Consider the following 25,250-nt stretch of genomic DNA (forward strand, 5'->3'; position numbering starts at 1 on the left):
GGAAAGGGGGGTGTACCAGGGATGTTGGTGCTTGGGAATGTGCACTGGTGGAGGAATGGGTGTTTGATCATTGTGTGATTGTAACCCAAACATGAAAGCTTGTACTATCTCATGGTGATTCAATAAAATTAAGAAAAAAAACTGCAAAAAAAATAAAATAAAATAATTGAAACTATGAAATTATGTTAATGTGTAATTAACATCACACAGACATAAAAATACTAAAGATTTTATTGACAGTTTTAGAATTATACCAGTACAATAGATTTAGCAGATACATTTAGCAATACATTTTAAAATGTCATATTTCTATATGCACTAATAATATACAAATAACAAACTAGAAGAGAAAAATCTAGAAAACCATCCCATTTACAAAAATAAAGTTCTTGGGAATTAATTCGACTATGAAGTTGAAACATTTATACATCACATCAAAAACCTTGCTACTATTTTAAAAACAAAATACCCAAGAAAGTAGAAAAATGTTCTATGTGTAAGACTCGAAAGAATTAGCAGTGATAGAATGACTCAATAATCCAAAGCATTTCATAGAGTCAATCCAATACAATAAAAATCCCAATGCCAACCTTCAAAGACACATAATTAACAGTATTAAAATGTGTGCATTCTACTCCCTAAAAAAGAGGAGATTACTTTTCAAATTTAAACTACATTATAAAATGATGGTAATAAAAAGTCTGTAATGGTATATAAGCAGACATAAAGACCAACAGAACAGAGTTGAGCCCAGGACCACACAATGGAGAAAGAAAAATCTATTCAGCAAATGGAGCTAAGAAAGTTGAATACTACTTGCATACGGCTGAAACTAAATTTCTACCTAAACCTATATATATGCATGTGTGTAGGTATATATGTGTGTGTATTATAATATCTTAATCCAGCTATCTTCCCATAGATGTTAGTTGTTCATACCTTATCTATTAAAAATAATGCTTCTATGAACAAAGTTATGTATATATGTCTTTAAATTAGTATTTTATGTTCATTGGATTCCACCTAAGAGTGGAATTCAAATCTTATGTAGATACCTTCTATTTTATTTATTTTTTTCAAATTTCTAAATTTTTTTCACAAAGACTGAATTCATGTTCATATTCCATCAACAGTGAAACAAGGGTTCTTTTTCTTTTGTCCACATTCCTACTAATATTTTTATCTGTGTGTGTTCGGATCTGTGGGTGATGACCACAGCCCATCTGGATGCAGGCGGAGGAGTGGGAAGAAATGAGCAAAGTGAGTGGGGGGCCCCACCCTGGGGCACCGGGTACCGGGATGCCCAAGGCTTCTGCCCGACTCCCTGCACTCGCCCTGCCCCTCACCCCCCCACCCCAACATGCATGTTGGCTTCCCCAGCCCAGCCGCACCTTCTGCCCTGCCAGCCTGTGCCCCGACATCACTGGCCGTTTCACGTCTGGCTTCCCCTCCCTCTGTCCTCCCGCAGGGCCAGCACCGAGAGGCTGGGACCCCCTATGCCAAGTACGGAGGGTGGTACAAGGCCTGCAAAGTGAGCAGGTGAGCGCCCCCAGAGATGTCCTCCACAGGACAGATTCCAGATTCAGATTCCAGTCCCGGGGCTTACCATCTTCCCTGAGGCTTCTCTCTCGCCTGTTTCTTTTTCTTTTTCTTTTTTTCCTTTTGGGTCACACCCGCGAAACTCTGGGGTTACTCCTGGCTCAGGCACTCAGGAATTACTCCCGGCGGTCCTCGGGAGACTATATGGGATGCCAGGGATTAAACCGCTGTTGGCCACATGCAAGGCAAATGCCCTCCCCCCCCCCCCCCCCCCCACTATCACTCCGGTTCCATCTCACCTGTTTCTTTTCTGTTGAATTTCTTTCTGGACCATACCTGGTAGCAATGCCCAGGGGTTACTCCTGGCAGTGCTTGGGGGCCCACTGGGGTGCCAGGGCTAGAATACTGGCCAAACACAGTAACAATGAGTTTCACAATGGAGATGTTACTGGGCCTGCTCGAGCAAATTGATGAACAATGGGAGCATCGTGCTACCGTGCCCTGTCATGTGTATGTGTTCTCATTTCTCATCTCACTCACCTGCGTAGAAACTGCCCATGTAAATTGATTTTATTACCTTCACTTTCTCTACCGTAACATCTTTGGTTCCTGAACAAGGAAACTACAAGGTCTAATTTATTTTTGGAATTCATAAACTGAATTGAAATGGTAACATTTGTGCCAGTATTTAATGTTCTTCCTATATTTTACTAAGATAGACATTGTCTGAATAGGAGATGGAGAGTGGCCATTAGTATTTATTAACAGTTTTACAGGAGTCTATGTTCAGGATCAAAAACTAGAAATATTAGTGACGTTTAAAAACATAGAGAGATTAGTCCTTTTAAAAACATAGAGATATTAGCCCTGAGCAGCACCATGGCTATAGGCAAAAATAAGCACCTTACCAAAAGATGGAAAAAAGGGAGCCAAGAAGAAAGTGGTGATCCATTTTCTAAGAAAAACTGACATGCATGAAAACACCCGTGAAGTTTAATATAAGTGGGCTCAGATCTCTGACTAACACCATGTACAAAAGTAAGATCAAAATGGATTAAAGACCTCAAAATCAGCCGGAAACCCATAAAGTTCATTGAAGACAAAGTTGGCAAAACCCTCCATGATATTGAAGCTAATGGTATCTTCAAAGATGTCATGCCACTGGCCAAGCAAGTGAAAACAGAGATAGACAAATGGGACTATCTTAAACTTAGAAGCTTCTGCACCTCAAAAGAAACAGTGACCAAAATACAAAGACAGTCTACAGAATGGGAAAGGATATTCACCCCATATGCATCTGATAAGGGGTTGATATCAAGGATATACAAGGTACTGGTTGAACTCCACAAGAAGAAAACATCCAACCCCATAAAAAATGGGGCAATGAAATGAACAGAAACTTTTTCAAAGAAGAAATCCGAATGGCTAAAAGGCACATGAGAAAATGCTCTACGTCATTAATCATCAGGGAGATGTACATCAAAACCACAATGATATATCATTTCACACCACAGAGACTGGCCCACATCCAAATGAACAAAAGCATCCGGTGCTGGCGCAGATGTGGCGAGAAAGGGACCCTCCTTCACTGCTGGTGGCAATGCCGACTGGTTCAGCGCTTTTGGAAAACAGTATGGACGACTCTCAAAAAATTAGAAATTGATCTCCCATTTCAGCCAGCAATACCACTCCTGGGAATATATCCCAGAGAGGCAAAGAAGTATAGTCGAAGTGACATCTGCACTTGTTTGTTCATTGCATCACTATTTACAATATTTACACCACTATTTACAATAGCCAGAATCTGGAAAAAACCTGAGTGCCCGAGAACAGATGACTGGTTAATGAAACTTTGGTACATTAACACAATGGAGTACACCTAGCTGTTAGAAAAGATGAAGTCATGAGATTTACATACAAGTGGTACTACATGGAAAGTATCATGTTAAGCGAAATGAGTCAGAAAGAGAGGAATAGACATAGAAAGATTGCATTCATCTGGGGAACATAAAGTAACAAAATAGGAGACTAACACTCAAGAGTGGCCGAGCTTAGTACCAGGAATTTTGCTCCATGGCTTGGAGGCCGATTTATGTAGCAAGTCACAGTATTTGGATGGCAGCAGTTGTGTGGTGAGCATGACAAAAGCATTGATCCACACCATAATGAGGTGCTCGCACGACCAGCGCATGTCATAGTACTGGGTACTCTTCACAAAACACAGGGGGAGGAAGGCAACATAATAGGCACTGAAGAGGGAGTTGAAGAGAACTTCCTTGATTCGGTGGTTGAAATCTGCTTTCAGACATTCTATTTCATTGCGAATGAGGTCTGGAGAGAGGGGGCAGCTGTGGGTGGGGATGGGCGTGGCGTTATTAAACTGTTCCTTCAGCGACTCCAGCAATAAGGAGAGGAAGTCCTTGGACTTGGCCAAGCCACCCACATTTGAGGCACTTTCCTCTACTGCCTGGTGCTGAACCACGTAGTTATAGTCCGTGAGGAGAAGGTGAGCTCTACTGTCTTGGTGGAAACAGCAGAGAGGAACATAAACACCAAACGGGTAGCCAAGGAAAAGAAGATTGAGGACTGAATGGCTTCGAAAGAGGTTGACAAGGGTCCAGCAAAGCACCCATCCACACAAAGTGAGTAGCACCAAGCGAGCTGATATCAGGACCATGTAGTGAATCATAGATGCTGCGCCCACCTTAGTGGCCTCTGAGATGAGGGCCCAGACAAGTCTCCTCGCAAGCATCACTGTGATGAACGCTGCCAGGTAGTAATCAATGAGATGAAAATTTAGTGAAGTACAAGACGCAGGATAGTTGTAAGGGTACCACCACACTGTTTTGTAGATGTTGATGTACTGAATGAACAAGGCCACCAGCAAGTAGATGAAAAAGAGAAACTCAAAGAGCAGGCTCCCATCCACAGGCAGATCAGGAATTTGGCAATGACGAACAGGACCTGGGGTGATTAGGGCTGTGATAGGTGGGACCGGAAGGCCAATAGCACTACCATTCCTGTTTCTCAGGCCTGCTCTATTGCCACAGCCCCCACCAACCAATCCGACACGCCATTTCGTCGGTAAAGAAACAAACAGCACCCGGCCCAGACAAGGTCAGACCCGAACACCTGAAGAACCTGCCGTCAGTACTCATCAATACACTGGCTCGGCTCTTCACTCGCTACCTGTCTGAATGCAAGGTTCCATCCCAATGGAAAACCAGCAGGACCGTACTACTGTTCAAGAAGGGAGACATCCATGACATTGGCAACTATCGCCCGATCTGCCTATTGTCTGTCATCTACAAGTTGTTCACTCGAGTCATCCTGAATAGGATTGGCAGAACACTAGATGAAGGACAACCATGCAAGCAAGCTGGGTTCCGCAAAGGATTCAGCACCATCGACCATATCCACACAATAACCAAGCTCATTGAGGTTTCTCGGGAGTTCAAGATGCCGCTCTGCTTAACGTTCATTGATTTAAAGAAGGCCTTTGATTCTGTTGAGACAGAAGCGGTCATTGAAGCCCTAGCCACTCAGGGCATTCAAGCCCAATACATCAGGATCCTCCGTGAGCTGTATTGCGGATTCACTACCAGGATCTCACCATTCTACAAAGAAGTGATCGTTGATGTCAAGAGAGGGGTGCGGCAGGGTGATACCATTTCACCGAAACTCTTCAGTGCCACCCTCGAGAACATCATGCGACGACTGGAATGGGAAGGAATGGGAGTGAAGATAGATGGTCGGCAATTACACCACCTCCGCTTTGCTGATGACATTGTTTTAATAACACCAAACATCAGCCAAGCGGCACAAATGCTGGCCGACTTTGACCGTGAGTGTGGAAAGGTAGGACTACAGCTGAATCTTACGAAGACAATGTTTATGAGAAACAGCCTTGTTCCTGACGCCCCATTCGCTCTCAATGGAACGACCATCTCCGAATGCAACAGCTATGTGTACCTAGGTCGAGAAGTCAACATGACAAATGACCTCCAAGCTGCGCAGGAGGAAGAGAGCGGCTTGGAACGCCTTCAAGAACGTCGAAGAAATAGCTAAGAGGACGAAGAACCTCCGGCTCCGGGCACATCTCTTTGATTCCACTGTTCTTCCTGCATTAACATATGCCTCAGAGACCTGGGCCCTACGCAAACAAGATGAGAACGCCATTCAGGTCTCCCAAAGAAGAATAGAAAGAGCTATGCTTGGAATATCACGTTTCACTCAAATGAGAGAAAGAATCCGGAGTTCTGACATCCGTCGACGATCAAGGATCAGGGACGCTGTCTCATTTGCCAAGGTGTCGAAAATCAGATGGGCTGGTCACGTAATGAGATTTAAAGACGACCGTTGGACTAGAGCTGTTACTGATTGGATTCCACGGGATGTCAAGAGACTGTGTGGCCGCCCACCTACCAGATGGTCAGACTTCTTCCTGAAGATCATGAACGATCGGTTTGAGGCCCTTCATGTTCCCGGAGCGAACAGATGCCATTGGGCTACACTAGCACGCGACAGGGACAAATGGAGACGTTACTGGCGCCCGCTCGAGCAAATCGACGACTAACGGGAAGTTAAGTGATTAAGTGATTAAGTGGCTTGGAGGCCAGCCACACATGCTAGGGGAAAAGGGAGCTCAGATAGAGAAGGGAGCACCAAATAAAGGGTGTTGGGAGGATCCTTCCAGGATGGGAGAAGCATGCTGAAATTAGACTATAGACCAAACATGATTGCCACCCAATACCTCTTTTGCAAACCACAACACCCAAAAGGAGAGAGAACAAAAGGGCTGGGTGGGATGGGGGGAATGGGGGGTGGGAGGGATACTGGGACCCATGGTGGTGGAAAATGGGCACTGGTGGAGGGATGGGTACTTGATCATTTTATAACTGAAACCCAAGCACAAAAATTTGTAAGTCTACAACTGTACCTCATGGTGTTTCACTAATAAAAATTAAAAAAATTTAAAAAAGACTTGTTGGGAAAATGCTTGTCAGTAGAACACAAAAAACCAAAACTTCATCCAAGTTCTCAAGGGTAATATAATCAAAGTGTGCCTTGTTGATTTTCAGAAAGTCTGCATTTAGAAAATTCAAGCTGATTATAGAGGATGATCAGGGCAAAAACTGCCTGACCAACTTCCATGGCCGACCCGTGACAAAATGTGCTCCATGGTCAAAAAATGCCAGACCATGATTGAAGCTCTCATTGATGTCAAGACTACCAATGGTCATTTGTTTTGTCTATTGTGTGCTGTTTTCACAAAGAAACACAATTGTCAGATTCTGAAGACTTAGGATACTTAGCATCAGCAAGTCTTCTGGAAGAAGAGGATGGAAATCATGACTCAAGAGGTGGTCAATAAATTGATTCCAGACAGCATTGGGAAAGAGAAAAAGCTTGAGACATGCCTGTCTACTTACCCACTGCACCATGTCTTTGTTAGAACAGTAAAAATGCTGAAGAAGCCTAAATTTGAAACGGGGAAACTTGTGCAGCTTCATGAAAAAGCTACTGGGACAGGTGCTACAATTGAACTGGTTAATGGATATCAACCACTAGTGCAAGAATCTGTTTAAAATTATTCAGACATTCATTGGTAACAAATAAAAAAGCGCTATTTGTGGTGGTTTAATAAATAAATATATAAGGTAAGAAAAAATATAAATCTTTTATTTTTGTATACATTTTTGTATATATGTATATACATATATAAATATATCACCAGCAAGTCTGATATATTTGTATATAAATATACAAATTTGGGGAAGAAAATGGAGAAAACAAAAAGCAAAATCATCTTATAGCTATTCATCTAAAAGTGTATGGATTTTGTAAAAAAAAAAAAGTGGGGGGGCATGTTGACAAATTTTTGTTTAGAGCCAAGATCAATAGGGGTTGAAGATAATAAAGCAGGTTGGGCTATTGCCTTACACACAGTCAACCAGGGTTGGATCCTCAATGTCTCATATGATATCCCAGCATACCAGTACCACCAGGGATGATTCCTAAGTGCAGAGACAAGAATAACCCCTGCATATCATCAGTGTGGTCCCAAAACAAAATATAACAAAATAAAATCAATATATAAACATCAATGTTTCCATATCAGTAACAAACAGTAAATTGTCAAGAATTATTTGCTTATTTCATACACTTCAAAAAAATAGTAGTTTGTAATAAATTTAATTTTAAAAAAATTTCAAACCCCATGAAGGTAATTTTCAAACTTGTGAGAACAAACCTAAATTAATGTGCAGATATATATCAGATCCAATGTAAACACAGATTTTCATGAACTTTGAGAAAAAGATAAAGAAAAAACCTTAAATGGAAAGATGAAGGACTAAGAATAACTAAAATACATTTGAAGATGTAGATGAATGCTGACCCATGAGATGTCAAGATATTCTGCAGATAGAACAAGGAACTATACTATTTATGTAAAGAAAAACAGACCAATCCACAGAATCAAGAAACTGAATTAACAGGTCCATCTAAATTTAAGCCCTTGATTTACGACAAAGTTAGCATGCCAAAGGGGACTTTAATATATACTGTCCAAAAAAATATTACAAAACTGGTTATAGTTGCAAAAAGTGGAAAGCGATGTAAAATCAGATGAATTAAAGGCTTGGAGAGGTAGTACCGTGAGCAGGGCACTTGCCTTCCATGCAGCTGACCCAGGTTTGATCTCTGGCATCCCATATGGTCTCCCGAGCTGGCCAGTAGTGATCCCTGAGCATAGAACCAGGAGTAAGCCCTGAGCAAAGCCAGATTTGCCTCCCAGCCAAAAAAATTTAAAAGATTAAAGAAAATCAGATAAATCATGAAGTGTCATACTAGAGTGAGAATAAACTATAGCTACTTATCACCAGTTACATGCATCTAAAAAGCTAATATTGAGCAAAGGAAACAATGGGCCTGGGGTTGAGCACTGGGCCACATATGGCTGTTCTCAGGGATTACTACTGGTGGGACTCAGGGATCATGTGCAGTGCTGGGGACTAATCCTCCATCTGCTGCATGCAAGGTAAGCACCATCTTATTTGCTGTACTATCTCACCAGCCCCAAGAAACAATTTAAAAAATATCCAGTGTATTATATAAAACAATGTACAGGAAGCATTTTAAAACTTTAAATGGCATTTTCCATATGCAAATTTGATAATGTTGTCAACAAGAAAATTCAAAAGATAAATTTTCATTTTACTAATGATTTATTTTTATTAGATATAATTTCTATCCTATGATGAATAAAGGTGGTTTGGGATTTATTACAGATTTATGACTGATTTTTACTATATATCTGTTTCATAGGGAGCACAGAATGCTTGCTAAAAAAGAAAACAGAAAGCACTTTAGAAGATTTCATATCAAATTCTTATTACCACAGAAGTTAAAACAAACAAGCACACTATTTTTTGAGGATGATGAAAGTTTAAGGAACCAAATACTTAACTGTTGAGTATTATCTATTTTTATCCTAATAAGTTGAAAAATCCTCTAAATATTTTTAATATCCTAAGTTGAAGCAAGGTAGCTGATTCATCTAATAATTTCCATAAATTGCCTTTCTCCACTCAACTATATGAAAGAAAATTAATTATAATTTTAACATTGTAATAGCATAACTTTAATAGAATCAGATATATTTTAATAAATGTTTATTATTCATTCATGCATAAATTGCCAACATTTCAATGTCTGAGAAATTTCTCTTCAAAAACTGAATAATAAGAGTTATTTGAACTTTTTAAATGGCAGTCCATAGCTTTTTAAAAAAGAATCTAAAATGCAATTTTCACTAATTATAGCTTCTTTGGAAGCAAAGAGGTCTATATTAAATCTTGTCACATTTTAATCTACATTTAATTATCATAGATCAGTCTTCAAATGCCTGTTGATGAGAAAGAAAATCACACAGCATATGGTAACTAAGGAGCACTGTGGAAGTTGCAAAGCCTCTCTTCCTTTGCCTCTGTGGTTAAATGAAACAGTATTCTTAGGAAGACTCTCAAAATAGATAATTTTATGATACAAGAAATCATCCCTTCAGGGTAGGTTAGGAGACAAGAACCTACACTGATTGATATTAATTGCTCTCAAAGTTTTGTTTTCTTTTGGTATCAATTTGAAGCAAAAATGTTCTCAGAATGTTTGTACTGGTGCAGTGTAAAGCAGATGGTAATTTAGCTCCTCCTTACAACCTCTAGATTCTGTGATTTGCTACCATAATCTAGTCAGCCATCTCTTTCAAGGAAACTGCCCCGTGTGTGGTTCCTGCTGGAGAAATTGAAGAAATTAGCTATGGATTTTTCTTCTACATGAAAACTAGTATTCTTTATTATATCACCCACCTGCCAACCCTCCCTTGGGTCACACCTCATTGGAAAGTGGCAAAACATCTGACCTAAGCAGTTAACTGTTTAAAATCTCTGGGAACTTGAACATACACTGAGAATGTGAAGTCTACAGTGGAACTACAAAATAAAAGAAAATCAAATGCAAACCATGAGGTGAAGGAAAAGGTGTGATAAATTGCATCAAATTATGAAGAAGGAAATGGGAGTGTGTGGAGGATGTTGGATGAATTTCAGTTAAAAAAAAAGCAAGTTTCTGTTGGAAAATCAATATTGATAGTGATGAGCTAAGCTCTGGGAGGAAGATGCAAAACTCCATCCTGAGAAATCTTTACCTTACCAATATTGTATACACCAAGCATCAAGCTTTGACTTTTTTCACATGGAATATTCTCTTGTGGCCACGGAGATTACTTAAAATAATAGCCTCTTAAATTCTTTAAAATAATACCCTTTTGTGGACAGGGAGATTACTTAAAAGGTTCGAGTGCATATTTTGCAAATGGAAGCCATAGCTATGATACCCTGTAAAACAAGGTATGTGCACCCTGTAAAACCAAATGTGCAACCTGTAAAACCAAACTTTATATATATATATATATATATATATATATACATATATATATATATATTTGCTTTTTGGGTCACACCCGGCAATGCACAGGGGTTACTCCTGGCTCTGAACTCAGGGATTACTCCTGGCAGTGCTTGGGGGACCATATGGGATGCTTGGAATCGAACCCGGGTCGGGAGCGTGCAAGGCAAACGCCCTACCCACTGTGCTATTGCTCAAGCCCCAGCTTTATATATTTTTTAATGTAGGAGTACTTCTATTTATTCAGCCACTGATTAGCTGATTGAATTGGGCATGAACTCCACCTTACTTTTTTTCCATACCTTTATTTATTTTTTGTCTTATATTTATTTATTGAATCACTGTGGGAAAAGTTACTAAGCTTTCAGGTTTAAGTCTAGGTCATATAATGATTAAATACCTCTCCCTTCACCAGTACTCATTTTTCCCCACCAAGAACCCCAATATACCCCCCTCTCCCCCTCCCAATGCCCACTTGAAGTATATCAAGTGGTATAGAAAGGCAAAATATAGCAAGCATTGTAGAGTTTGTAAGACTACACAAAATATGTAAATTATTATGAAATTGTATTTTTGTTTCAAAATTACAGTTACCTTCTTTTTAAAATTTTCTTTCCCCTTAGAATCTCCAATGTGCCTTTAATATAAACTTTGGTGCTCACTTCAGCCACACAAATACTAAAATTGGAGCAATACAGAGAAGATTAGCATGCTCTCCCCACAAGAGGATGACATGCAAATTCATGAAGGGTTCCATAATTTTCCTCTCAGTACCTGTATTGCAACCCATAATGTTCAAAAGGAGAGAGAGCAAGAGCAAGAGAGAGAGAGAGAGAGAGAGAAGGAAAGTGTCTGCCATAGAGAGAGGCTGGTGGCTTGGGGTGGGGGAAGGGAAAGGGAGGTAACTGGGGACAATGATGGTGGGAAATTTACACTGGTGAAGGGATGGTTGTTGGAACATTGTATGACTTAAATCCAACTATAAACATCTTTGTAATGGTGTATTTCACCGTGACTCAATAAAAAAAATAAGTAATATCAGAAACAAGAAAATATAAATAAAGTAAATTTGTAGGGCTGGAGCGATAGCACAGCGGTAGGGTGTTTGCCTTGCACACAGCAACATGGCCGACCTGAGTTCGATTCCTCCGCCCCTCTCGGAGAGCCCGGCAAGCTACCGCGAGTATCTCGCCCACACGGCAGAGCCTGGCAAGCTCCCCGTGACGTATTCAATATGCCAAACACAGTAACAACAAAGTCTCCAATGGAGACGTTACTGGGCCCGCTCGAGCAAATCGATGATCAACGGGAGGGCCTTTACCTTTACCTTTACCTAAATTTGTAGGGAAAACTGGGGACATTGGTGGTGGAAATGTACGTTGGTAAAGGGATGAGTGTTGGAACATTGTATGACTGAAACCCAGTCATAAGCAGCTTTTTAAACTGTGCACCCTTGTATGTTTTTGCAGCACTATTTATAATAGCTAGAATATGGAAAAAAACCAAGTGTCCTAGAGCAGATGACTGGTTAAAGAAACTTTGGTATATCTACACAATGGAATACCATGCAGCTGTTAGAAAAAAAATGAAGTCATAAAATTTGCATATAAGTGGATCAACATGGAGAGTATTCCACTAAGTGAAATAAGTCAGGAAGAGGACTTATATAGAAGTACTGCACTCATTTGAGGAATATAAAGTAACATAATAGGAGACTAACACCTAAGGACAGATAAAATAAGAGTCAGAGGGACTGCACCACAGCTTGATAGCCAATCTCATGTACTGGGGTAAAGGTAGCTGGGATGGAGAGAGGAGCACTAAACAAATGATGGTTGGAGGGATCACTCGGGATAGTAGATCATGTTGAAAGTAGACTATGGACCAAACATGATGGCTGCTTGTTACCTGTATTGCAAACCATAACACCCAAAAGGACAGGGAGAGTAGGAGGGATTGTGCCTGCCACAGAGGCAGGAGGTGGGAATGGTGGGGTGGGGGAGGGATACTGGGAACATTGAAGGTGGAGAATGGGCACTAGTGGAGGGTGGGTACTTGAACATTGACTGAAATGGAATCATTAAAGTCTGTAAGTCTGTAAATGTATCTCACGATGATTCATTAAAACAAAAAATAAATTTAAAAAAATAAATAAATAATAAACTGTGTACCTCAGGGTGATTCAATAAAATAAATAAATAAATTTTGGTATTTACCACTTTTTTTTTGCTTGTCAACTTAATTCAAGTGTAAAATACAATTGCAAACAAGAAATTTGAAAAGTCAATGTAGTATTATAATACCCTCACACCCCCTTCATCATTCTCGTATCATGTAAATTTTTATCCTGAAAATTATAATACAAATAAGCAGTAACTTATATATAAAATTAAACACCTCTTGATTTCATTGCAGACAAGATCATTGTCGTGACACTTATAAATAAGAGAAAGAAGTACTCGGACTCTGTTTTTGATCTCTAAGTATTTTCCAATTCTTATCCATATTACACCACATAATCAGAACACCCTGATTTTTGAGTCTCAAAAAAAGGTTTATAACCTTCCACTGTATAATTATTGATAGGATAGGAATAAATGATTTGTTTGTTTGTGTGTGGTCATACCCATTGGTGTTTAGGGAAAACTCCTGGTTTTGCACTCAGGAATCACTGAACAAGCAGTAAGTCAAGGAGGAAATCAGAAAGCAAAAAATTCCTGAAGCAAATGAGAATGAAAACATGAGCTTCAAGATCATAAGGAACACAGCAAAAGCAATTGTTAAGAATGAAGTTCGTAACAACGCAAGTGTTCATTAGGGAACAAGGAATTGCTCATTGTACAGCTTTGGCAGCTAAAAAATGACAAAGGATACCCAGAACAAGCAAAAGGAAGGAAATAATAAAACTTAGAGCAGAAATCAATAAAACGGGAACTTTTAAAAAATATCCAAAAAAATTGATGAAACCAAAAGCTAGTTCTTTAAACAATAAACAAACTTGACGAACATTTAGGTGAATTCAAAAGAGAGAAGTCCTTAATAAGCCGAACATAAATGAAAGGGAGATACCACAACAGATCAACAGATGGTTCAGAGATTCAAAGTACCACCCAGGATTATTATGAAATTTTCTATGGAGTGAAATTAGAAAACCTCAAAGAAATAGATAAACTTTTTAACTCCTAAACTTCCAAGACTCCCAGGGCAGGAAAGAGAAATAGTACAGTGGATTGTGTGCTTGTCTAGTAGATAGAGTGCTTGCCTTGCTCACAGTCAACCTATTTGATTCCTGACTCCCCATGTGAAATTCAAGCACTTCCAGGAGTGATTCCTGAGTACAGAGACAGGAGCAGGCCTTGAACACTGCCAGGTATAGCCCCATCACCCTCCTGCCCCTGTACACACACACACACACACACACACACACACACACGCACGCACGCACGCACGCACATACACACGCAGTTAAAAATCATCAGAAGTCACCGAAAAAGCAGAAGCTAAGGTCCAGATGAGTTCACTAACTGAATTCTTTCAAATCTTAAAAAAAAAACACTTTACTTTTAATTTTTTTTATGCTCTCCCATAAAGTCAAAGGAACAGGACCCCTCCCCAACAGTTTTCTCAAGGCAAACAATAACCTGATACCTAATGCAGAGACACCACTTTAAAAAAAATCATAGACCTATATCCCTGGTAAATATAGATTCAAAGATTATAAACAAAATACTAGCAAACCAAACCCAACAATACATAAGAAAGATCATATACCATGACCTAGCAGGAGTAATCCCAGGGGTGCAAGAATAGTTTAATATATACAATTCAATAAACAAATTTATCATCTCAATAAAAGAAAAAATGAAAGGTATTTAATCATATCAAATGATGCTAAGAAAGCATTTGAGACAAGATCCAACTCACATTTATGAAAAAAAAAACTATAGCTACAAATCATTGTAATAGCCTTTAAATAGGTATGTGTGTGTGTGTGTGTGTGTGTGTGTCTATGTATGTATGTGTTTTAAGAAATGAGCAAGGAGGAAGGCAATGTTTGTGCTAACAGCAGGGTCTGAGTTAGTTTTTTAAAAAGTTCTTTGTTTTAATAATCTGAAAATTAAGAATACTCCAGTAATTGAAATAAAAAGGTTTCTTTGCTGTTTTTGTTTTTCGGTCATATACTGGGCAAGGCATTCATGCACTTGTCCCTTTGTGTTACCTGTCCTACTCCAGAAATTTCGTCTTAAAAGTCGCTTTTCTGTGTCTTAATTATTTGGACTTTTAGTACTTAATATAACATACATAATAGGTATGTCACAAATACCTATGTCACAAATAGTTGTTACTGTTTTCTATACTGTTTTTACAATATACACTGCAACAGTTTTTCTCCTGTTTCGATTTTGCTAAACTGATTAATGGTTCTAGATTCTGTTATTAACTTGTTAGTATTAATTTTTAAAAATTCTTATTTCCCCCTTAGCGAAAATTCATTTAAAGACACTCCTCCCCTTTTGTTGCACAAAAGCAATCATCTATGTCAACTCTTTCAATGAGCTAACATGCCATGATAAATTTAATTCACTGTACCATTTTAATCATTAAATTATACTTTATGTTCACATTTTTTGAGTGTCAATAGATCACTGGTTTAATGGAGTGTAATAAATTAGTTCTTAATTGATTATTGTTCGCATTAATCATTGCACTTTCACAAAGATCTGTGAAATGTACAGACATAATTTGATGCTCCAGAGCACAGAGTAAAGAATGGATGCCAAGCATAAAAAATATGATTTTGAAAAGCCAGAAAAAAATAAACCTAGAGTGTCAAATATTAGAATGATGTTTATAGTTGGAATCTTTTTAACCCAGTCAGAACAACAAAGATGAATTTCATTTTAAGAAATATCTATAATAAAAGATAGTTCCTCGAGGTGTAATTTTCTTATCAAAACAGGTTTTTGCCTAAAATCAGCAATAATGTTTTAAGAGATCCCAGGTATTTGACTGACGGCCACAATGTTTCAAACTGTGACTATGCACTGCACTATTATTTCTGCAAGATACAGTGATGGTTATTTTGTATAATGCAAACATTAAACAGTCCATGATAAAATGATATAGTTCTTGGAAGTAACTGTATGTTCCACTACCCTTACTAAATAACCAGTCAAACTCTTCTAAATTATATCTTCTTTGAAGTGCCCTTGTAAGTGAGCAAAGAAGCATGCCACTTTATTCTAAGTAGTTGACAAGAATACTATTAAATATCAAGAAAAATTGAACTCATCTCTTCTGAATAGTAAATCAAGTGCTTCAGATAGCTTTTTTTTGTCATTGTAATACAATATATTATGGTGTGCATTTAAAAGGATACTTACAATCTAAAAAATTCTAAGGGAACCAAAAAATAAAATTTTTAGTTATAAATTAATAAAAAGTCAACAGACTAGAACAGTGCAAAAATAGAAGACAAATTATAAGTTAGGCTCCCTAATTAAATGTTCCTTCCATTATATCTTCCTGTATTATTTACTTTAAATACAAAATACACTAAAAAGTAATCCTCCTTTCTCAATACTTCCTCTTTGTTTTCAAAGTCTGAACTTCTAACCCAAAGTAATGTGCAGATTCAATGCAATCCCTATCAAAATTCCAACAGCATTCTTCAAGGGAATGGAACAAACATAAACTAAAATTTGTATAGAACCACTAAAGACCCTGAATAACCACAAATCAATGCACTAGAATTTAGACTTCTGAAACAAATCCACACATCTATGGACAGTCATTTATCACAAAGCAGTCATAGCCAAGAGCAAGCAATAGAGGAAACAAAGTCTCTTCCAAAATATTGCTGGAAAAACAGAATAACCACATGTAAAAGAATAAAACTGGAGCACTATCTAATGCCATAGAGAAAATAAAGTCATTCAAAATGGATACTGGTATGACAACCAATACCATAAGTTATTATAACTTATATTAAAACTACAAGTTTTAATATAAATATAACATATAGTTTTATATATTAAAACTATAGGTTTCTATGACACTGACCTTAGAGTTGGCTTTGGGGGTGCAACTCCAACAGCAAGGGAACCAAAAGGAAAAATAAATAAATGAATAGATTTGCATTAAACCAATTAGCTTTCTGCACACAGAGAAGGAATTATCATTAAACAAAAAGATATTCTACTGAGTGGGAGAAAGTATTTGTACATCATGCACTGACAGGGTTTTATATATAAGGAGCCCATACATCTCAATCACAAAATAACCAATGGGTGGAAAATAGGCAAAAGATCTGAACAGACACTTGACAAAGAAAATATAAAGATGGTCAACGATGTATCTAAGCCAAGTGAATTTGAGCACCATGCTAAAAAGATGTATGAATGCCACAGCTAGTAAATGTGACCTCTGGAAAGCACATGTCTGAGCATGCAGTTGCCCTGGTGGGCACCATTATCATAACCTGTGTACCTCAACTAACAGTGCAAGCCCCAGAAGGCTAGAGGGCTAATATAGCAAGTAGGGTGATTGTCTTGAGCGTGATTGATCCAAGCTCAATCCCTAGCATGCGAAGTGGTCCCCCAAACACCATCAGAAGGAATTCTAAGCACAGAGACAGGAGTAAAAACTGAGCATAGTTAGACGGGACCCCAAAACAAAACAAAGTCCAACCCGTAGCAAGCACCATAGTTTTAAAAAATGCTAACTTCAATAAGCATGCAAGCACCATGGCCAAACATATGTGAAAATCCCAGTATTCATAACAACAATAAAGAGAAGGTAGTAATGGAGGAGACAATAATAAAAATAAAAGATGGAAATTAGGCATTAAAAATGTTTATCGGCAGGACGGGAACTGAAGCACATCCCACGGAAACAAAGCTGAACCACTCCGGCATTCTCTCCTCATTCAAATAGGTACCGCCCGGTGCCCAGCACCAGGGACCCTTTCTGGGCATGCAGAGCTAGCTTGATCCCCGAGAACATCCGGTTTTCACCCTTGATCTTCGCGGGACGGGAACTAAGGCACATCACACAGAAACAAAGCTGAACTACTCCTGGCATTCTCTCCTCATACAAACAGATACCGTCCAGCACCCAGCGCCAGGGACCCTTTCCGGAGCCAGGGCTGCTAACATGGCCGTGAATTATTCTCCAACTACATATCCCATGGGAACCATGTTACCCTCTTAGATGGAAACTTCTCTAGGTTAGCTCAACCACTAGAAACACATTAGCCAATAATTCTTTAAGCCTATCTCAATTCATTCTGCATATCAAGCAGAATAGTTTCAGTGAACGTGAAGGTCTAAACCACACTGGTCACTATGGTAAAGCAACGCAAAAGTCCACCAAACTTTCTTATTGAAGAGGCTAGCCCAGAAGACACCAATAGTACTGTAGTATTAGACAACCTCCCTGACAAGGAATTCAGAAGGGAGCTTCTTAGGATGCTTAGGGAGCTAAAAGAAACAACAGAAAGCAATGCCAATAAAAGACAAGAGGATTTGAAGGCAGAAATGAGGAAAATGCAAACGGAAATGTCAGACCTGAAAAACCTGGTAGGCGAATTAAAAAAATCAGTGGAAGGCCTCAGCAGCAGAGTAACAGCTGCTGAGAACAGAAACAGTGAGCTCGGAGATGAAGTTCAGAGACTCGCCAGAAAAGAGCAGAAAATGGAAAAGAGACTCACAATTCGGGAACAGATGGCAAGAGAAGATCATGATGAAGCCAGAAGGGTAACAGAAGAATTATTAGAGTCCCAGAGGGACAGGAAGAAAACGCTGATGAAGAAGAAACTGTCAAAGACATCATTGCTATGACACTTCCAGAGCTGAAGAAAACATGCGACCACATTCAGGAGGCCCCAAGGGTACCAGCTAGAAGAAATCCGAATAAAAATACCCCAAGACACATCCTGATCAAAATGACCAAAACCTTCGATAGAGATAAAATTCTGAAAGGAGCAAGATCAAAAAAAGAAATTTCCTACAAACGAGCATCCTTAAAAAACACAGCTGATTTTTCTGATGAAACCCTCATGTCCCAAAAACAGTGGTGGAATATAGTGAAAAAAATTCAATGAAATAAATGCCTCACAAAGTATACTTTAGCCAGTGAGTCTTTCATTCATAACAGAAGGAACAACACACAGTTTCACAGACAAACAACAGCTCAGGAACTTCATAGACTCAAAACCATGGTTAAAACAACAACCAAATTGGCTACATTAAGACAAGACAAGCCCCTCAAATACACGAAATTTCAACAGAAAAATGGGACAAAACCCCATAACAATAATCTCTTTCAATGTCAATGGGCTAAACACACCGATTCAAAGACACAGAGTAGCAGGACGGATTAGAAAATTAAAACTAACATTCTGCTGCCTGCAAGAAACACATCTCAATAGTGAAAGCAAACACAGACTCAGAGTCAAAGGCTGGAAAACAATCTTACAGGCAAACAGCTCCCATAAAAAATCTGGGGTAGCCATTCTAATATCAGACCACATCGATTTCAGAGTGAAGAAGGTCACAAGCGAGAGTGAAGGCCATTTCTTATTGATCAAAGGATCTGTACAGCAGGAAGAATCTACAATACTAAATGTATATGCACCTAATGAGAGACGAGCAAAGTACTTAAAACAACTACTCATAGACTTGAAGAAAGACATAAATAGCAACACAATACTAGTGAGAGACTTCAACACCGCTTTATCACCTCTTGATAGATCAACCAAACTCTAGCTTAGCAAGGACATACTTCATCTGAGGGAAACAATGGAAGAAAGGGACTTAGTAGATATATACAGGACACTTCATTCTCAAATAGCTGAATACACATTCTTCTCAAGCGTACATGGAACATTCTCCAAGATAGACCACATGCTGAGCCACAAAAAATACCTCCATAAAATTAAGAAGATAGAGATTGTATCAACAATCTTCTCAGACCATAATGCATTGAAATTAGAAGTAAATCACAAACAAAAACAGAAAACTAAATCAAACAACTGGAAATCAAACAGTGCACTATTGAACAACGAGTGGCTTAGAAAGGTAATCAAAGAGGAAATCAAAAGATTTCAAGAAACGAATGAAAATGAGGACACGAGTTACCAAAGCTTATGGGACACAGCAAAAGCTGTGAAAAGAGGAAAGTTTATAGCTCTACAAGCATTCCTCAGGAAGGAGGAGCGAGCCCACATAAATAACCTAACCTCACAGCCTAAGAGCTTAGAGAAGGACCAACAAAAGGAGCACAACTCAAACAGGAGGAAGGAAAAAATAAAACTCAGAGCAGAGATTAAGGAGATGGAAACCCAAAAAACAATCTGAAAGATCAATTAAACCAAGAGCTGGTTCTTCCAGAAAATTACAAGATCGATAAGCCTCTAGCAAAACTCACAAAGAAAGGGAGAGAGAAAACCCTAATAAACCGAATCAGAAATGAAAAGGTGGTCATTACAACAGAAACTAGAAAAATTCAAAGGATCCTCAGGGAGAACTTTGAGAAGCTTTATGCCACGAAACATGAAAACCTCGAGGAAATGGATGAATTCCTAGACTACTACAGACTCCCAAGGCTGATCCAAGAAGACCTGGAATACCTGAACAGACCTACCACCATCAAGGAAATTGAAATGGTAATAAAAAGTCTCCCCAAGCACAAAAGTCCTGGCACGGATGGATTCACTAGTGAAGTCTTCCAACTCTTTAAAGAGGACTTACTCCCAATACTCTTTAAGCTTTTCCACAAAATTGAAATATCAAAAATACTTCCGAACAGTTTCTACGAAGCAAATATTACCGATACCAAAAGCATACAGAGATACCTCAAAGAAAGAGAGTTACAGGCCGACAAGGAGTTGATATCAAGGACATATAAAATACTGGTTGAACTCCACAAGAAGAAAACATCCAACTCCATAAAAAAATGGGGTAATGAAATTAGCAGAAACTTTCTCAAAGAAGAAATCCGAATGGCAGAAAGGCACATGAGAAAATGCTCTACATCATTAATCATCAAGGAGATGCAGATCAAAACCACAATGAGATACCATCTCACACCTAAGAGACTGGCCCACATCCAAAAGAACAAAAGCAACTGATACTGGCACGGATGTGCTGAGAAAGGGACCCTCCTTCACTGCTGGTGGCAATGCCGACTAGTTCAGCCCTTTTGGATAACAGTATGGATGATTCTCAAAAAATTAGAAATTGAGCTCCCATTTGATTCAGCAATACCCCTCCTGGGAATATATCCCAGAGAGACAAAAATGTATAGTCGAAGTGACATCTGCACTTGTTTGTTCATTGCAGCACTCTTTACAATAGCCAGAATCTGGAAAAATACTGAGTGCCCAAGACCACATGACTGGTTAAAGAAACTTTGGTACATCTACGCAATGGAGTACTATGTAGCTGTTAGAGAAGATGAAGTCATGAAATTTACATACAAGTGGTACTACATGGAAAGTATCATGCTAAGCAAAATGAGTTAGAAAGAGAGGGCTAGACATAAAAAGACTGCATTCATCTAGGGGACATAAAGTAACAAAATAGGATATTGATACCCAAGAATAGCTGAGATCAGTACCAGGAGGATTGCTCCATGGCTTAGAGGCCAGCCGGTCATTCTAGGGAAAAGGGCAGCTCAGATAGAGAAGGGAGCACCAAATAAAGGGTGTTTGGAGGATCCTCCCAGGATAGGAGATGCATGTTGAAAGTAGACCGTGGACCGAACATGATAGCCACTCAATGCCTCTTTTGCAGACCACAACACCCAAAAGGAGTGAGAGAACCAAAGGGAATGCCCTGCCACAGAGGTAGTTTGGAATGGAGGCAGTGGTGGTGGGAAGGATACTGGGATCCATGGTGGTGGAAAATGGGCACTGGTGGAGGGATGGATATTTGATCATTGTGTAATCGAAACCCAAGCACAAAAATTTGTAAGTCTACAACTGTACTTCCTTGTGTTTCACTAACAAAAATTTTTTAAAAAAAGTAAAAAATAAACTTTATCATCAGTTGTTATACTGCAAATCAAAAGCATAGTGATATATCTCCACACTGGTGACAATTGAATATATAAAAAAGACCAAGAAAAAGTATTGGGATGGTGTTTGGAAAAAAGAATCCTCACATGCTGTTGGTGGGAATCTAGATTGTTCTAGCCTCTTTGAAAAATCCATATAGAGGTTCCTTTAAAAAATGAAAAATAGATATGATCCAATTATTCTACTTCAAGGTATCTGTCTGAAGAATATAATAAGAGCAATTTAAAAAATATATGTACCATAACATTGACATGTATATGTCAATGTTATATGTACCATATTATTTACAATGGACACAACACCAAATCAAACTGAAGTGCCCAGTGATAAACAAAGATGTAGCACAGCAGCTCTGTCCTCCCATTGTTCATTGATTTGCTCTATCAGGCACCAGTAACGTCTCATAACAAATTCTGGGACTTGTTGTTACTGTTTTTGGCATATTGAATACGCCAGGGTAGCTTGCCAGTCTTTGCCGTGCGGGCAGATACTCTTGGTAGCTTGCCGGGCTCTCCGAGAGGGGTGGAGGAATCAATCTGAGGTCGGCTGCATGCAAGACAAACACCCTACCTACTGTGCTATCGGTCCAGCCCAAAAGCAAACAAAGATGTAAAATAAATGTGGGGATAGATAATTTTCGATGAACAAGAGGACAGTGACAGTGATAGTGACAGTGACAGATATATAATTGAGTACTACACAACCAAGTGTGACCCATGGACCTGCAACAACAGCAAAGGAAACACAGAGCAGGAAACAAAAAGATGAAATGTGCTCATTTTAGACAACATGAATGAAACTGGGTATTATGCTAAATGAAATAACTCAGAAGGAGGAAGACAAGTAACCAATGACTTTACTCATGTATAGAATGAAAAATAAAATGCAAGGGAATAGACAAAACCCAAACCTTGGATTTTCAGAGTAAAACTCTAGGAGGAAGATGAGGGGAGGGATAGCAAAGGCCATCAGGGGTCCCATAGAAAATGGTAAAGTATTATATTGGTACTTGGTGTTGGCAAGGTGTGATAACATACATTTGAAGAGGTATAAACCTATACTCCTAAAACACACGCACAATGTGTGTTACCTCAATATATAAATGCCTTCAAAATATAGTTTTTATAATTATGTTACATTTTAAAGAACAAGACATATTCACAAAAGTACAAAAACTCCTTAACCCTTGGTTACTATATGTAGCCTGAGTTCCCGATTGAGAATACAGAGAATCATTATAGCTGAGTTTTTAATCTTTCTTCAGGACATTTAGAAAATCCTTGATAAAACACTTTGCTTACTTCATATAATTTGCTTAATGACTTATTATAAAAGCTTTACATGCCATATAATAAATGGCATGTGAAACTGTGCTAATGCTCTTTCCATAATACACTGTAAATATAAATTTTAGCACTTGCCCTCCTGGGACTTTTGTGGTCCTGTTCTAGGCACTTTGAAGCTGTCAACAGCAAAGAACACTGATGAGTCAGGCTTTATGAATGTAGAACATCTCCAAGCTAACAAGGAAAATACTGTAGGACTCAAATCTTTTATCTGTAGGGGCTGGAGCCATAGCACGGTAGGTAGGTCGTTTGTCTTGCATGCAACTGAGCCCTGGGTTCAATTCCCAACATCCCATATGCCCCCCCCCCCCGAGTAATGCCTGAGTTCATGAGCCAGGAGTAACCCCTATGCATCGCTGGGTGTGACCCAAATGTTAGGTCTATCAAATAAAGAAAAGCCCCATGAAATAAAACTACCGTTAATACAATGACAGAATAAAGTCAGTTTTCTGTTTACTGTTTATTCTTCATCTTCTGGCCCTCCATTTCTAAAGATTAAAGTGGGAAATAATGCTATAGAGAAATTGAATGTTCCTTGGAGTGTTGCTATGAATTCAAAATAAAGGCTGTTTGAAAAACAATTCTTTTTTGTTGTTACTGTTTGTTTTATAGTCACACCTAATAGCGCTCAGGGATAATTCCAGGCTCTGCTTTCGAGGATCACTCCTGGTGGGGTTTAGGGGACCATATGAGATGCAGGAGGATCAAACTCAGTTTAGCAAAGTTCCAATCAAGTGCCCTACTCACTGTATTATTGCTCTGACCCTGAAGATAAGCCTCTTGCTTTTATTAAAAATAAATCAATTTATTTTTTAATTTATTATTTGGCCCTTAATTATTATTATTATTATTATTATTATTATTATTATCATCTTGCTTTTTGGGTCACACCCAGCAATATACGGGACTTACTGGTGGGCTACTCCTGGCTCTTCACTCAGGAATTACTCCTGGTGGTGCTCAGGGGACCATATGGGATGCTGGGAATCCATCCCAAGTCAGCCGCGTGCAAGGCAAACGCCCTACCCGCTATGCTATCGCTCCAGCCCTGGCCCTTAATTATTTAGAAAACAAATAAAGTCCTAATTACTTTTTTGACTAATTGACTTTAAATGAATCAATGTGAAAGCTCCTGCTGAAATTCCAGTAATGAACTGTACTGCAGATGGGTACATACAATGCAGAGGTGATCAGTCAATATCCAAACTCTAGCACAGCTGTAGGGCGTTTGCCTTGCATGCTACAGAGAGTATTTCACCCACAGGGCAAAGCCTGGCAAGTTACCCATGAGGTATTCAATATGCCAAACACAGTAACAGTCTCAAAATGAAGACGTTACTGGGCCTGCTAGAGCAAATCGATGAACAGTGGGAGGACCATGACAGTGACCTTATTCAAGATCTATGACCATAACAGCCTACTTTGGGAAGACTTTTACATTTCAGTCACTTGCAACCAAAACATACTCAATTATTGGAGAAAAAGAATTTTATAGTGCTGTAAAATGTATAGGCTTTGTTTGTCAAAAATAAGTGTGAGAACTTGCCCAAATTATTCTGTTTCAGCTGGCTTCAATTCAGTGTCTTTGCCATTCTTTGCTATAACTTTCAACTCAGTTCTTACTACACTTATGTTAAAGAAGCCAGTATGGATGACTATTATATGAGAATAAAATAAAGTTTAAATAAAAAAACAAATTTATCCAAATGTAATTGCAAAGGCCATGGAAGAAATAAAAAGTCATGAGACAGAAGTTTACCTATAACATGAAGAAATCCTTTTCTGACTCTAAAAATAGAAAAGCATATTGTGAAACCATTCTTCTATTTTTTACTAATAAGCACTGTTGTATATGTCCATGAATATAATTTGATTTCAGGGACTTTGTGTTAATCAGCATATAACTTCAAGGATGATTAGTTTTTCATAACAAATATAAAATTATTTTATGTCAAAACTAGGTGAAGCTTTTTAACAGCTTTTTCTGAAAAATATTGCATTCATACCCCCCTAAAAATATTCCTTCACCTTTAGTTCATCACTCAAGAACTGTGTCATCATGCCCCAATCATGTTAAAAGATTATTTTCACAGAAGAGCTCGACATCATAAATTTTAGTCCTTGAATAATCCTTTTATGTTACAACTCTATTTTAGAAACTTTGATCCATAACAAAATTATTTTCAGGTTATATTCACTTCGTTTAAGATGAATGACAGTATTTATTTCAGTTCCTCATTGTGCATTCAGATCTCTATTAAATAGGGAAATAAAGATTCTCTTTTTCTCAGATTAGTCTCTTTGATCTTATTTTTAAG

At 38.6% G+C, this 25,250-nt stretch overlaps 1 protein-coding gene, 1 non-coding gene and 1 pseudogene across 2 annotated transcripts; 2 read left to right on the forward strand and 1 right to left on the reverse strand.

Moving 5' to 3' along the window:
* Nucleotides 1-557: 557 nt before the first annotated feature.
* Nucleotides 558-4,615, reverse strand: LOC130026840 (transmembrane protein 39A-like; the record flags this gene model as incomplete). The annotated part of the gene is made up of 2 exons (XM_056117549.1): nt 558-638; nt 3,626-4,615. Coding segments are annotated over 2 exons (1,071 nt in total), but the record flags the coding sequence as incomplete, so codon positions are not given.
* Nucleotides 4,616-6,534: 1,919 nt separating this feature from the next.
* LOC130026841 (40S ribosomal protein S3a-like) lies at nt 6,535-7,127 on the forward strand (annotated as a pseudogene).
* A 4,033-nt stretch (nt 7,128-11,160) lies between these two features.
* Nucleotides 11,161-11,269, forward strand: LOC130027065 (U6 spliceosomal RNA). Its single transcript, XR_008793003.1, has one exon. It is a non-coding gene; the product is annotated as a U6 spliceosomal RNA (small nuclear RNA).
* The last annotated feature ends 13,981 nt before the right edge of the window (nt 11,270-25,250 follow it).

Source organism: Sorex fumeus, unplaced genomic scaffold (assembly GCF_029834395.1).
Source record: "Sorex fumeus unplaced genomic scaffold, SorFum_2.1 ptg000035l, whole genome shotgun sequence".
Taxonomy (NCBI): Eukaryota; Metazoa; Chordata; class Mammalia; order Eulipotyphla; family Soricidae; genus Sorex; species Sorex fumeus.